The sequence below is a fragment of the Vombatus ursinus genome, unplaced genomic scaffold, assembly GCF_900497805.2.
Source record: "Vombatus ursinus unplaced genomic scaffold, bare-nosed wombat genome assembly UNPS02014786.1, whole genome shotgun sequence".
Classification (NCBI taxonomy): domain Eukaryota; kingdom Metazoa; phylum Chordata; class Mammalia; order Diprotodontia; family Vombatidae; genus Vombatus; species Vombatus ursinus.
The window spans coordinates 1,166,970-1,179,891 of NW_020954564.1; the positions used below are offsets into that span (position 1 = coordinate 1,166,970).

General features: G+C 44.5%; 1 protein-coding gene across 1 annotated transcript in view; it reads right to left on the reverse strand.

Annotated features, from left to right (window-relative positions):
• The window catches only part of LOC114046899 (angiopoietin-4-like), a 69,853-nt gene extending 57,532 nt beyond the window's left edge, over nucleotides 1–12,321 (reverse strand). The window contains exon 1 of the mRNA XM_027867515.1: nucleotides 11,938–12,321. Coding sequence (XP_027723316.1) covers nucleotides 11,938–12,237 — 300 coding nt within the window. The 5' untranslated portion in view covers nucleotides 12,238–12,321. The remainder of the gene's footprint in view (nucleotides 1–11,937) is intronic.
• Nucleotides 12,322–12,922: the final 601 nt, after the last annotated feature.

Genomic DNA, 12,922 nt, shown 5'->3' on the forward strand with positions numbered 1-12,922 from the left:
CTGCAAACAGAGTAAGGGGCTGGGGAGGCGGAGGAGGTGAGTAGGGGCTAAAGGATAAAATGTCCAACAGAATCTGCTGTGAATTATACTAAAAATAAAGTGGCTCCTACGCCATGCCCTGAAGCTTTTCATTTTCCAAATGCAATGTAGGAAGGATGCTGCCATGCAGCTGGGGACTGGCTGAGAACTTCTGCTAACTCACAAAGTCTTGGGTGACCCGAGGCCTGAGAGGAACCAACCCAAAATGGCCTGTCCCTGCCCCCATCTCCCTCATCTTTCCTCCAAACTCCCTGATAGCAAAGGATCTGGTAGAGCCAGTGTAGAAACAACGGTGTCCACAAAGGTGGTGGGGCTTGAGGGGCCTTGGGAAGGTCTTCTGTCACAGTGCTGGGGAAAACATTCTGAAGTTAGAGGAACAAGGCTTAAATCTTACTCCTGTCCCTTTCTACCAGTGTGACCCTGGGCAAGCCCCTCCTTCCTGTCCTATCCCTCAGTTTCTTCATCTGTAATATTAGGTAGAGGGAGCTGGATAATCTCTAAGGTCCTTTAAAACTCTAATGTCATGATGAATGAGTATTCTTAAGTATACTTTTTTTTTTTTTAGTGAAGAAATCAGGGTTAAGTGACTTGCCCATGGTCACACAGCTAGTGAGTATCACTGTATCTGAAGCCAGATTTGAACTCACGTCCTCTTGACTCCAGGGTTGGTGCTCTATCCACTATGCCACCTAGCTGCTGCTTTAAATAGACTTCTTAAGGCATCTCTCACCTTTCTCTGCAGAGGTAGGATACTATGGAATACATGTGTCAGATTTTTTTCATGGAATGGTCGGTTTTGCTGGACTATTTCTCCCCCTGGCTTCCTTGAAGTCTGAATTACAAATCTCACCTTCTGCAAGATCTCTTTCCAAGTCACCCTAAATGTTCATGTCTTCCCTCTAAGAACACCCCCATTCATCCCCTACATGTTTTATTGGACATAGGCACTTGTATGTTGTCTCCCCATTAGACTGTGAGCACCTTGACAGCAGGGACTGCTTTTCGCTTTTCTTTGTATCCACAGCACTGAGTACATTGCCTGGCACATAGTAGGTGCTTAATAAATACTTGTTGACTTTACTTATCTCTTTTTTACTCTTTGTTATATGGGATGAATTTCTGGAAGGGGAGATGGAGGGGCTATGTTGAGATATATAGGTGATACAAAGCCAAAAGCTTTCAATACAATTTAAAAAAATAAATATACTTCTCAATGAAGGAAAAAATAATTGAATGATCTTTACTAGCTTGTTGCTGATGACTCAAATTACACCATTGTTAAGTCCAGGGTCTCTGAGCCAGGACACATATCCCTCTCAGGGGAAATGCATTCAATCTTATCAACTATATACATTTTGGCAGGCATACATTTTCAGACTTGTTCTGGTCTAAGGTTTGGATAGAAAGAGAAGGATTTGAGGGACAAACCTGGAGCAAAGGGCGCTCTCCGAAAGATGCTCCTGAGCAGCTGGGAGCAGTTTGGTCATTGGAAAGAACCCCAGGTTCAAGAGGTCAAAACCCAGACCCTCAAGAAGTCAAGAAATCTGGGTCTGACTCCGATTTCTGCTTTGGGGCTCCTCATTGGGAGGCTGGTTGAAGAAGCAAGAAGCTGGTGATGTTTAGCCCAGGGGAAAATGGAGTAGAAAGCACATGCAATGGAATGGAATGGAAAGTGCTCTGACTTTCAAATCTCCAAGGGGTTAGCCTATGGAAGAGGCAACCAGTGGAGTAGGAGACCCTGGATTTGGAAGCAGAGCACTTGGTTTCTAATCCAAGCTCTTCTGTTTGTTAGCTCTGTGGTCCTGGGCAAGAGGTCAGAACTGGGGAATAGATTTGGACTCAATACAAGGAAGAACTTCCCATCAATTGTTGTCCTATAAATGAAAGAGTTGTGTGGTGAGCTAGTGAGCTTCCTATTGGATTTTTTTTTCCTTTTTGAGACTGGGTTTTACTATCTTGCCCAGGCTGGAAGAGCAGGGACCATACATGGGATTGATTCTAATACTATCAATATGGAAGCCTCAATTTGTTCTGTTTCCAACCTAGGCCGTCCTTAGGTAGCTTGGTGGCCTCCTATTCCCAGGGGCTCAACATTTTAGTCTTAGACTCAGCATGGATGGCTATAGACCATATAGTCTAACAGGGAGGCTGTGTGTAGATTGTAGGAGAAGGACATGGAGCTAGAAAGGTCCTGAAGGTCACTACAATCTGCGTAGCCCTAAGTCTCAGCAAGTACGGGATATTTGGCAGCAACACCCTCACTCTGTCTCCATTGTCTGCTCAGGACACCACCTGGAGCATGGAAGGCATAGAATGCAATGGGTTTAGGCTCAGCATGCCCTAGAGGTGGTCCCACCTATGAGGTATTTGCCCCAGGATTTCCCTCTATCTTATCCCCTAGCTTCAAAATGAATGAACGCATATTTGGAGAGGGATTTGGGTAGGGGGTGGTCAACAGAGCTGTTAGGAAGTGGGACCAGGGCACAAGGGAGACTTGGAGCCCACAGCATCCTATGATGTCAGAATTGGAAGGGAGCATAGAGGTCATCTAGTCCTGTGGGGTCAAAACTCAAATAGAAACAGATCCCTGCATGCTTCATATGGACTTAGAAAACCACAAATTAACTTTATCTATGTTGTGCTGTATTTTTGTTTAACATTTCCCAATTATGTTTTAGTGTGGTTCTGTCTGTATTAGGGTATTTTGCAGCAACTTGGGCCATGAATTTGACATCTCGGATCTGGTCTAATCTTCCACCCAGGGAAAGAATTCTCTATGTTGTTGTTGTTCAGTAATTTCCGTCACTTCCAACTCTTCATGACCCCAGTTGAGGTTTTCTTTGAAAAGATACTGGAGTGGTTTGCCATTTCCATCTCCAGCTCATTTTTATAGATGAGGAAACTGAGGCAAACAGGGTTAAGTGACTTGCACAGGGTCAGGCAGCTAATAAGTGTCTGAGGCTGGATTTGAACTCAGGTCTTCCTGACTCTAGGCCTGGTACTCTATCCACTGTGCCACCTAGCTGCTCCTAGCCTCCCTAGTCACCCTCATTTGTAGGATCTTAGCAAGCAGGAACTCTGGACTCAGATCACCCTGCCTGAAGCGCCTGGGGGAAAATGCCAAGGAATATGATATAAAGATATTTCATTGCCCAGCGCAGACAGACCCGTCCAGAGCGGATGTTCCAAAGCCAGTCTCCTGGGGCTTCCCTGCCCTATGCTTCATAACCCATACATGTATCCCATTCTGGAGAGCTAGTCTCTGAAGATGTCTAAGGGCTCACTCAGCAGATCTGGGCTGACTTGATCAGGGCTCAGCCTCAGGGCCGTCGCTTCCCCAAGCCCACTGCACCAAGGTGGGACAAAGAGGGGCTCTTTGACTAGCATTAGCAGTCTTCCAATGCCTGGAATGCTCTGCTCCCTTAAACTCAAATTAAACCTTTTGGTTTCCTTGACAGCCTTATGAGACTCTGCTCAAGGCCACCTACTCCTAATCCCTCCAGCTGCTGATGCCTTCTCCTCTTGCCCCTTCAAAATCCCTTTAATCTCTCCTGGATATATCTTGTATGTACCTTGTTGTGTATATGTTCTCCCCCCCCCCCCCCCATTAGACTATAAGGTCCTCAAAGGCAGGGATTGGCTTTTTTTTTTTTTCGCCTTTCTTTGTATCCCCAGTGCCTGGAACATACATAGTAAGTACTTTAAAAATATTTGTTGACTGACTGACTTTCAGGTCCTTCCCTGTTCTAAATTAGAAAAGGGTAGAATCCTGGCTTCTGTTTCTGAGTGTTTCCTCCCCTTTCAGTAACGTTGGATGGATGTGATGATAAGAGACTGGGCAGAAAGTCTTATGAAGGACAAGGCATTAGATAAGAATGGGAGTTAGTCAGAGAGAGTCAGGAGGAGAACAATAGCTACGTTAGCTGTAAGCCCAAGAACGTCTATAGCCACCATGCTGAGAAGGCAGAGGGCTCAAGGCCTGTGTTGGGTTTCACTGATTGTCTGGCTTCCAGGCAGAGAAGCCAATAGTTCCATATGGAGCTGTGTGGAGTGTCCCTAGCAGCTTTCTGGGAGTGACTGATGCATTTTCCTCCCACTGCGTTTAGGAGACAGCATGGTATCTGGAAGCTGAGATTAGCACTCCCTGGCATGGTATGCCTATGACTACAGCAGTTATCCAGTAATGGATTTAAGGCTCATACCAGCTCATTCAGTTGCCTGTTTTTATCTAGTTATTGTTCCATTAAATGTATTTGCTTTGAACTTGTGGTTATCTGGTTGGATCTGAGAAAGGATTCATTGATGTTGGTTCGTGAGTTATGGATTTGAATAGATGGTTCCTTGAATAGTAGCAAGGGCCTTGGTAGAGCAGAAAAGGGAGCTATATCAAAAAGTCTTGGATACCACATTAGAATATGAAGCTAGGTAGGCAAGGCAGAGAGCTGGTCTATCAGTGCACATATTTTGGACAGACAAAGCAGATGGATAACAAATTGGGCCCAGAACTAAATAAGATTTAATAAATAGAATTATGAGTCAGAGTAGATGGCTGCGAAAGTCCCTTCCAACTCTCAAGTTCTGGGATTCTGGAAGGAGGGCAGGCTCAATTGCTTTTGGGAAATTGTGCAGTGCTTATAATGACCCCAAGCTTCTCCCTGAAACAAAGGGCCATCTTTTTAACATCAACATTCTTCTAGAGCTGCTGAGAGGCTGTAAGTCATAGAGTACCATGGTCTCCAAAGGATTCGAGCTATAGGTCATCCAAAGGGCAGAGTGGATGGTGGGTGACAGAAGGCACTACAAAATGGTACCAGGGCACAGTTGTACATGAGAAGGGGAAGAAAGTACATTATCAGAGAGATTTATGACCAGAAAAAGAGGTAGGTTCGTCAAGGCATCTGGGTGGCACAATGGATATAGTGCTGGACCTGGAGATATGAAGACCTGAGCTGAAATCTAGCCTACCTAGCTGTGTGACCCTGGTCAAGTTACTTAATCTCTTTCTATTTCAGTTTCCTCATATACAAAAATGAGGATAATAATAGTGCTTACAATCCCAAGGTTGTTGTGGGAATAAAAGGAGCAGTTGGAAACCTGAAAGTGCTATCTAAATGTTAGCTCTCCAGAGCAAGAAATAAAAAATGATGGAAAGCCTGCATACTCTAGTGGTGGCTGAATGAGAATCCTACCTTCTATTTCTGAGCATTTCCGCCCTTTGTGTAGCTCAATGAAATTATGAGCTATGCCGTGAAGGATTACCCCAGACAGACAAGTCATAGTGGAGAGTTCTGACAAAAGGTGATTGATCCACCAGAGAAGGAAATGGCAAATCACTCCTGTATCGTTGCCAAGAAGATCCCCATGGACAGTATTATCGGAAGATGAGCCCCTTGGGTTGGAAGGTGTCTAACACGTAACTGGGGAAGAGCGGAGAACTACAAATTGCTCGACAAACGTGAGCTTGGACAGACTTTGGGAGATAGTGGAAGACAGAAAGGCCTGGCATGCTGCGGATCCATGGGGTCACAAAGAGTTGAACGTGACTGAATGACAACAATACTATATGATACATACAAAGTAGATTCAAGGTAACCCTAGAGGAAAGGGTGCCAGCAGCTCGGGGGAATTAGACTTCTGTAAAAGGTGGTACTTGAAGTGAGTTTTGAGGAAAACCAAGGATTCTGTCTAAGAAAAGAGGGAAAAGTTTCTAGGCCAGTGCAAAGTCACAGAGAGATGGAGCATTGTATGTGTGAGAAATAGCAGATAGGCCAGTGTGGCTATATTGTAGAGGGTGTGGAGGGGAATAATATGCAAACGGAGTGGAAAGATAGGAGGAGCCAAGTGGTAAAGAGCTCTGAATGTCAAACACAGGGATTTATATTTGATGCTGGATGTAATAGGAAGCCACTGGAGTTTAATGAGAGAGAGAGAGAGAGAGAGAGAGAGAGAGAGAGAAAATGAGAATATGAGAGTATGTATGTGTATGTGTGTAAGGGGGTGTTGGAGGGGGCGGGGACAGACATGGTTAAACCTATGTTTTAGATAAATCACTTTAGCAGCTATGTGGAAAATAGACCAGATTGTGCTGCAACTTGGGATGTGACATTAAACAACAGAGAATCTATTTTGAAATGTCCAATACGCAGTTTGTGACTGGGGACTGGAATTCAGGAAAGAGGCTAGGGCTGTGTGTATAGGTCTGGGAATCATCTGCATAGGGGATGATAGCTGAACCCAGGACAGATGAGAAGATCACCAAGTGAGACAATATAGGGGAAAAAGAGATGATGGCCCAGGATAGAGCCTTGAAGGACACCCAGGTAAGAAAATTCAGAGGATACTGAGAAGGAATGGTCAGACAGGTAAAGGAGAATATACTACTGTTTTTCTCATTTGCCCCTTGTTCTCTATTCCCATTGCCATCAACCCCATGTAGATCTTCTTATTGTCCACCAGGACTATTGGAATAACATTGTAGGCTCCCTCCCACTTCCACTCGGCATACTTTCCAAACCAGACTTCACACTAGTGCCAGAATCATTGTCCTTATGCATACATACATACATATATCTGGCCGGGTCCCTCTTGCTTTAAAAAAAAAAATCAGTGACTCCCTCTTGCCTTCTGAGTAAAATTCAAGTTTAAACACCAGCCGTTTGGAGCCTTAATAATCTGGTGTCTTACTACCGGACATTAACAATTAATGGCTCATGGTATCACCTGATTCCTCACTATTGGCAGCAGGACAAATGATATTGTTAGAAGGAATTCAGAAAGCATAGCTAAGGATTATACAGTTGTTAGCAAGGAACTGAAGACCTAAGGTAGCATTTTTCATCACTTCAGCTGATTGGAGGCAAAAGTTTTAGAAGATAAAGGCAGATTTAGAACATAAACATCTGGTTAAGAAGACGTCGGAGAAGATTGGATTTCTGTGCTGTTGTTGTTTGGTCGTTTCTGTAGTGTCTGACTCTTTGTTGACCCTATTTGGGGTTTTCTTGGCAAAGATATTGGAGTGGTTTGCCATTTCCTTCTCCAGCCCATTTTACAGATGAGGAAACTGAGGCAAACAGGGTAAGTGCCTTGTTCAGCTAGTAAGTGTCTGAGGCCAGATTTGAACTTGGGAAGATAAATCTTTCTGACTCCAGGCCTGGCATTCTATCCACTATGCCACCTGGCTGCCCCTTGAATTTCTATACCAACGAGTAAAATTCTGAAGTAATAGATTCTTGGCCTGGGATGAGATAGACCTAATATACTCAAAATACCTAATGATCTCATCAATGCAGATATTTCCCTTAATCATTTTGTCAACAAGAACTTATTAAATGCCTACTATATTCTGGGGACAGCTAGGTGGTACTGTGGATAGAATACCAACCCTAAAGTCAGGAAGACTCATCTTTCTGAGTTCAGATCTAGCCTCAGACACTTACTAGCAATGTGACCCTGGGCAAGTCACTTAACCCTGTTTGCTTCAGTTTCCTTATCTGCAAAATGAATTGTAGAAGGAAATGGCAAACCACTCCAATATTTTTGCCAAGAAAACCCCAAATAGGATCACAAAGAGTTAGACACGACTGAAACAACCGAACCTATGTTCCAGGTACTATGCTAAGCACAGGTGACACAAAGAAAAAACAAACTATGTCCCTGTTTTCAACGGCGTCACAGATCACACCCTGTTCATGTCAGTCCATCCTCAGCAACTTTTATCCACTTCCTTTCATCAGTTCACCCCCACAGTCCACCCTGCATTTTAGGCATCTTCCTCACTTTCTCATGACATAACTAATGTGCCAATGGAGCAGGTGAATTGTGGGACACTGAGCTGGGAATAGGAGTGCCCCCTGGAGCCCACCTCCTATATTTCCCTGATGGCACTCTCTAGATGGCTTCTCTTTCATAATTCCTCATTTGTAACGTGTCAGTGGCCTACTCACAGCCCTCATTTGCTTCTCCATTGCCCTGTGGGTCAATCACAGCTTTAATTGTTTGGAGATAGCACTGCTCCCTGAGTTGTAGCCATAGAACAACACTAAAAGAATAATGTTATTCTAAAGATGGACCTTTGTTTTAGGGAGAAGCTTAGGGGCAATTAAAAGAACTCTGCAATTTCCCAGAGGCAGTCTGGCCTGGTTTCTACTCATGTTCAACTCTAGGTCCAACTAATTTTTCATTTTTACTGTGTCTCTCTGTGATATAGATATATGTATGTGTGTATAATATATGTATACATACATAATATTATACAGGGTGTCCCAAAAGTCTTAGTTCAGTTTTAAGTTTTTTAATAACAGAAAACTGCATTGTATTTTAGGACATTCTATATAAGTTTAATATAGGATATGTATATCTGTATACATATTATATATGCACATGTAATATCCATGGATAAGCTCTACAGGTTACTTACTTAACTGCTATCATAACTTTGACAATGGGCATCTTCATCCACTTTGTTTTTCCTGTGCCGATATTTAGTCCAAATTCTTTTGAATGATTGTGTGTCACATTTAGGAGGCTCTGCAATGTACTAATGATATTTCTGTTGAAATCAAAACATTATCCATGAACAGAAACATCTGGAGGACCCCACAATCTACAGTGAAGCCTTCTTTGATTTGGTTTTATTCTGTATCATCTCTACAGAAAGGGCAAACATTTTTGGCTAACATATCTCTCTGTTTTATGCCTCACTTGAAACGAATGATTAAAAGGTCAACGAATAAAGTTCTCTCTTATTTCTTTCAAGTTCTAAGAGGGTCTCTATGGGGTGAAGATTAGACTTACTGGGAATAATAAGGTGTTGCTGGCCAGAAAATAAATTGGGGGGTACTCCACTGAGAAGGGGAGAAAGGGTAGTATCAGCGTTTTGAGGAGAGAAGAGAAAGTTTGGAACAGACACTGTGGGGAATGTGGTAGAGTCAACCCCATAAGCACAAGATGGGAAAAGCTTGGTGAGGTAGAAGTTCATTTGAAAAAGATCTGGGTGGGGGTGGGGGTGTGTCTTAGTGGACTGCAAGCTCAGCATGAGTCAATAGTGCATATGGCAAACAAAAATGCTAATGAGATCTTGGGATGCATTAAGAAATGAATACTGTCGAGAATAAGGGAAGTGATAGGTCCATTTCTGTTTAATTCTGAGTGTTACGGTTTGAGAATGAGAATGATAAATGTCCACAGCAGGGTATATTCATAGGAGGGCAACCAGAGTGGTGAAGTATCTTGGGATCTTATCATATGAAGAATGGCTAAAGTAACCTGGGGAAGAGAACACTTGCTGGTGGTGGTGGGCACATGATAGGGGTCTTCGAGGATGTAAAGACTATCATGTGAAATGAGAGCTATCTGAAAGTGGAACAGGTTGTCAAACAAGGTAGTGAGCTCCCCATCATTGGAGGACTTCAAGAAAAAGGCCACTTTGGGGATGTTGTAGGTGTCAGTTGGACTACAAGGTTTCTGAGGGACCTTCTAACACTGACATGCTATTGGGATTCTGAGATCCCTTTCCTACTCTCCACCACGGACCACTCAACGTCTCACTTATACACTCTCACTTTCCCACCTCTTCTCCTTTGCTCAATCAGTTTCTTATGCCTAAAATGCCTTTCTACCTCTTCTTTCCTTCCCACCTCCATCTCTGTTTTTGGAAATCTCATCTCATTCCCTCCTTAATCCATAAGAAATGATCTTTCCATCCTAAAGGCTTCTTTGGATCTCTCTTACTATACTCTATGTCATAGTCACTGTACAATCTTGTATATTGGTGTTTGTGCCTGTGCCCCCTGGTTCTATTGGAAGCTCTGTGGGGGTATGGGCCACTTCTCCGATTATCTTTTTTAACTTCTCTGCTCCTAAGCGCAGTGTCCTGAATATGTTCAGTACTTAATAACCGGTCTTTGCATAAGTGAATGGTGGCATCGATGTAGTAGCTATAAAGTCTTCTGGGCATTTCATGTAAGTGATCTTATCTGAGCCTCACGACAATTTGTGAAGCAGGCCCTAAAAGTGTTAACCTCATTTTACAATGAGGAGATTGAGGTGCAGAGAGGAGAGGCGACTTATCAATGGTCACATAGCCATAAGTAGAAGAAGCGGGATACCGTGCTGTCTCCGCAACGAATATGGTAGGAAGAATCCTGGACTGCCATTGGAAGACTAGGGTTCTCGTCCCAGCCATGCCACTGCCCCTCCCTGGGCCTCATTTTAGAGATAAGTGATTATAACCTCATGTTTCCCTTTACTTTTTTTTTTGAAACCTAACTCAAGCAGGACTTCCTCTGTGAAGTCTTTCTTCCTATTCCTCTTCCTACCTTACTCTTTCCTGTCTCAAATTCCACAGAGCAGATTCCTTGGCTCTCTTCTCTGAACTTATCTCTCTCTCCTTGTATTCTTTATTTGTGTACTTAATCTTCCCCTAATTGGATTATAGGAATCATAGAATATAGGATTATAGGAATATAGGAGCTAGAAGGGACCTTAGAGGCAATCTAATCTAAACACTTTTAACTGATGAAGAAATTAAGGCTCCAAGAAGCTAAGAGACTTGTCCAGGGCCAGAAGTAACATTGGAACCCAGGTCTTCCTGGCTCCAAAACCTGATATTCTATTGGCTGCAGCAGGGCCTGTATCTGATCTACCTTTGTATTCCCAACACTGAAAACAAGACCTACTACACAGCAGGTGCTTAATAAATGTTTATTTAATTAAATTGAATGACAAAAATCCCATTGCCATAAATCTGTAAAATGGGGGTAATAATCCTAGAACTACTGTATCTCACAGGGTTATTGTGAAGAAAGTGCTTTTCAAATAAACAGTTGGGACTATATTAAAGAAAACAAACATTTAAAAGATCCTATTTGATCAGGATGCAGTAGAAGGTGCCCTGAGCTGGGAGACAGGAGACGTGGTTTCTACATTCAGATGTGACTCCCTATGTGACCTTAGACAAGTCATTTCCCCTCTGGGCCTGAGTAGCCTCATCTGTAAATGAGGGTTTGGGCAAGATGCTGAGGAACCCTGCCTGCTGAGATGGCATATGCCATAAGGTCTCTGACAGTGCTGATGTTCTATGTTAATAGCAGAAATGGCAACAATAGTTCACATTTCCACAGCTTTCACCTTTACAAAGCACTCTCCTCACCACCAAGGGAAGTTGGTACAATATGAATCATTAGTCAATTTAAGAATCACAGAAACTGAATCCCTGGATCACAGAATCTCAAAGTTGGACGGAACCTCAGATACCGTCTAGTTCACCCCATACCTGAGCAAGAATTCCAGGACACGTGGCCCTGGATCCCCTGCCAGAAGACCTCCAATGATTGGAAACTCTCCACTCCCCCCCCCCCCACCCCACCCCAGCCTGTTCCACTTTTGGACAATTCTAATGGTTAGGAGGTATTTCCTTATATTGAACCATAATTTGCCTCTGTGGCCCTTCTGACCACTGCTCCCATAGCTCCTTTCTATTACTTAGCAGATTAAGATTCTACATGACAGACCTTCACATCCTCGCTAGGAACTGTCACGTCTCCCCCCTTCCTTTCAAATTCTGATTTTTGCAAATGGCACCTGAGGCTCCAAGATGGGAAAGGACTTGCCCATAGAGACAACGTTAAGATGCAGCAATGTAGGAACTTGAACCCGGGTCTCCTGGTTCTTTCCACTGCACCAAACTGACTCTCCTAAAGACTGCCATTCGATGACTAAGGATTATTCTTTCCCCTTTGCTCTTGTCTGATTTCTTATTCATTATTGACTGTAGAAGGAGCCTCCAGATTTCCAAGGGCCCTAAAATTGCCCAGTCCAGCCCCATGGCCTTGAAGGGCCACATTGCCTCCTCCTCCTTCAAGCAGGCTCCCCCCACCCCATGCCCTTCCCCCAACTCACCTTCAGCAGCCACTGAGTATTGTTCTCCAGGACTCGCTCTAACTGTTGCACCCTCTGGACTGACCAGTCATTCCCCTGAAGTGCTTCTGCCGGGGAGTCCCGCTGCAGGGTGTTGGCACTGCTGCCAAAGGCCTCTTGCCCTGGGGGGCACGGCTCGGGTTCCGGCAGGACAAACGTATAGCTGCACTGACCGTGCTGGACGCGGTGAGACCGGCGATGGGCACTGCCCTCGGCCCTCCTCCGCTGGGTGCTCACCGTGGCCACAGTGGTCAGGACTAGGATGAAAGTGCCGGTCTGCATGGTTTGGCTCGGGGCTTCCCAGGTTGTGGAATGTGTGTGGGGATATACGTTATGTATCTGTGTGGAATGTGTGCGTGTGTGTATTGATATATGTGTTTGTGTGTATGTATAAGTGTGAATAGGTGTGTATTTATGTTATGTAGAGGTATGTCTGTGTTGGGGGGGTGGCACAGTTAAAAACCTTTCATGGGTCTCCCCTGCCCTTGGCCAGGCTGCTCTCCTCTGTCCCGGGTCAGGCTGGGGAGACAGACAGATAGACAGACAGACAGACAGCCGAGGAACCCTGCCTGCTGAGATGTTCAGGGAGGCTGTGGTTGGGAACCACACAGCTAGGCTATTTATATTCGCTCTAAATACCGAAGCTGCTTCCTCTCCCCCCACACTCCCCCTCTCCCCCCCCTTCACCTCTATTCTTTCCTCGTCTTCCCCTTCCTTCCTCCCTCACTCCCTTGCTCTGCAGTCTCTCTTCTTCTCTCTTCAGCTCCTGTAAGTCCTCTTAACTATCCAGCAGCCTCCCCCCACCCACCCCACCCCCCTTTTACCCCGCCGCGCATCCCAGTAAGGGAAAAAAAAACCACAAACACTCCAACCCAAATCTCTCTTTTCTTCCCCCCAACTCCACTCCCAGAGCTCAGGGCTCAAATTTCAACCTCCCTCCCCTGCTCACAACCTCCCACCCCCTCTC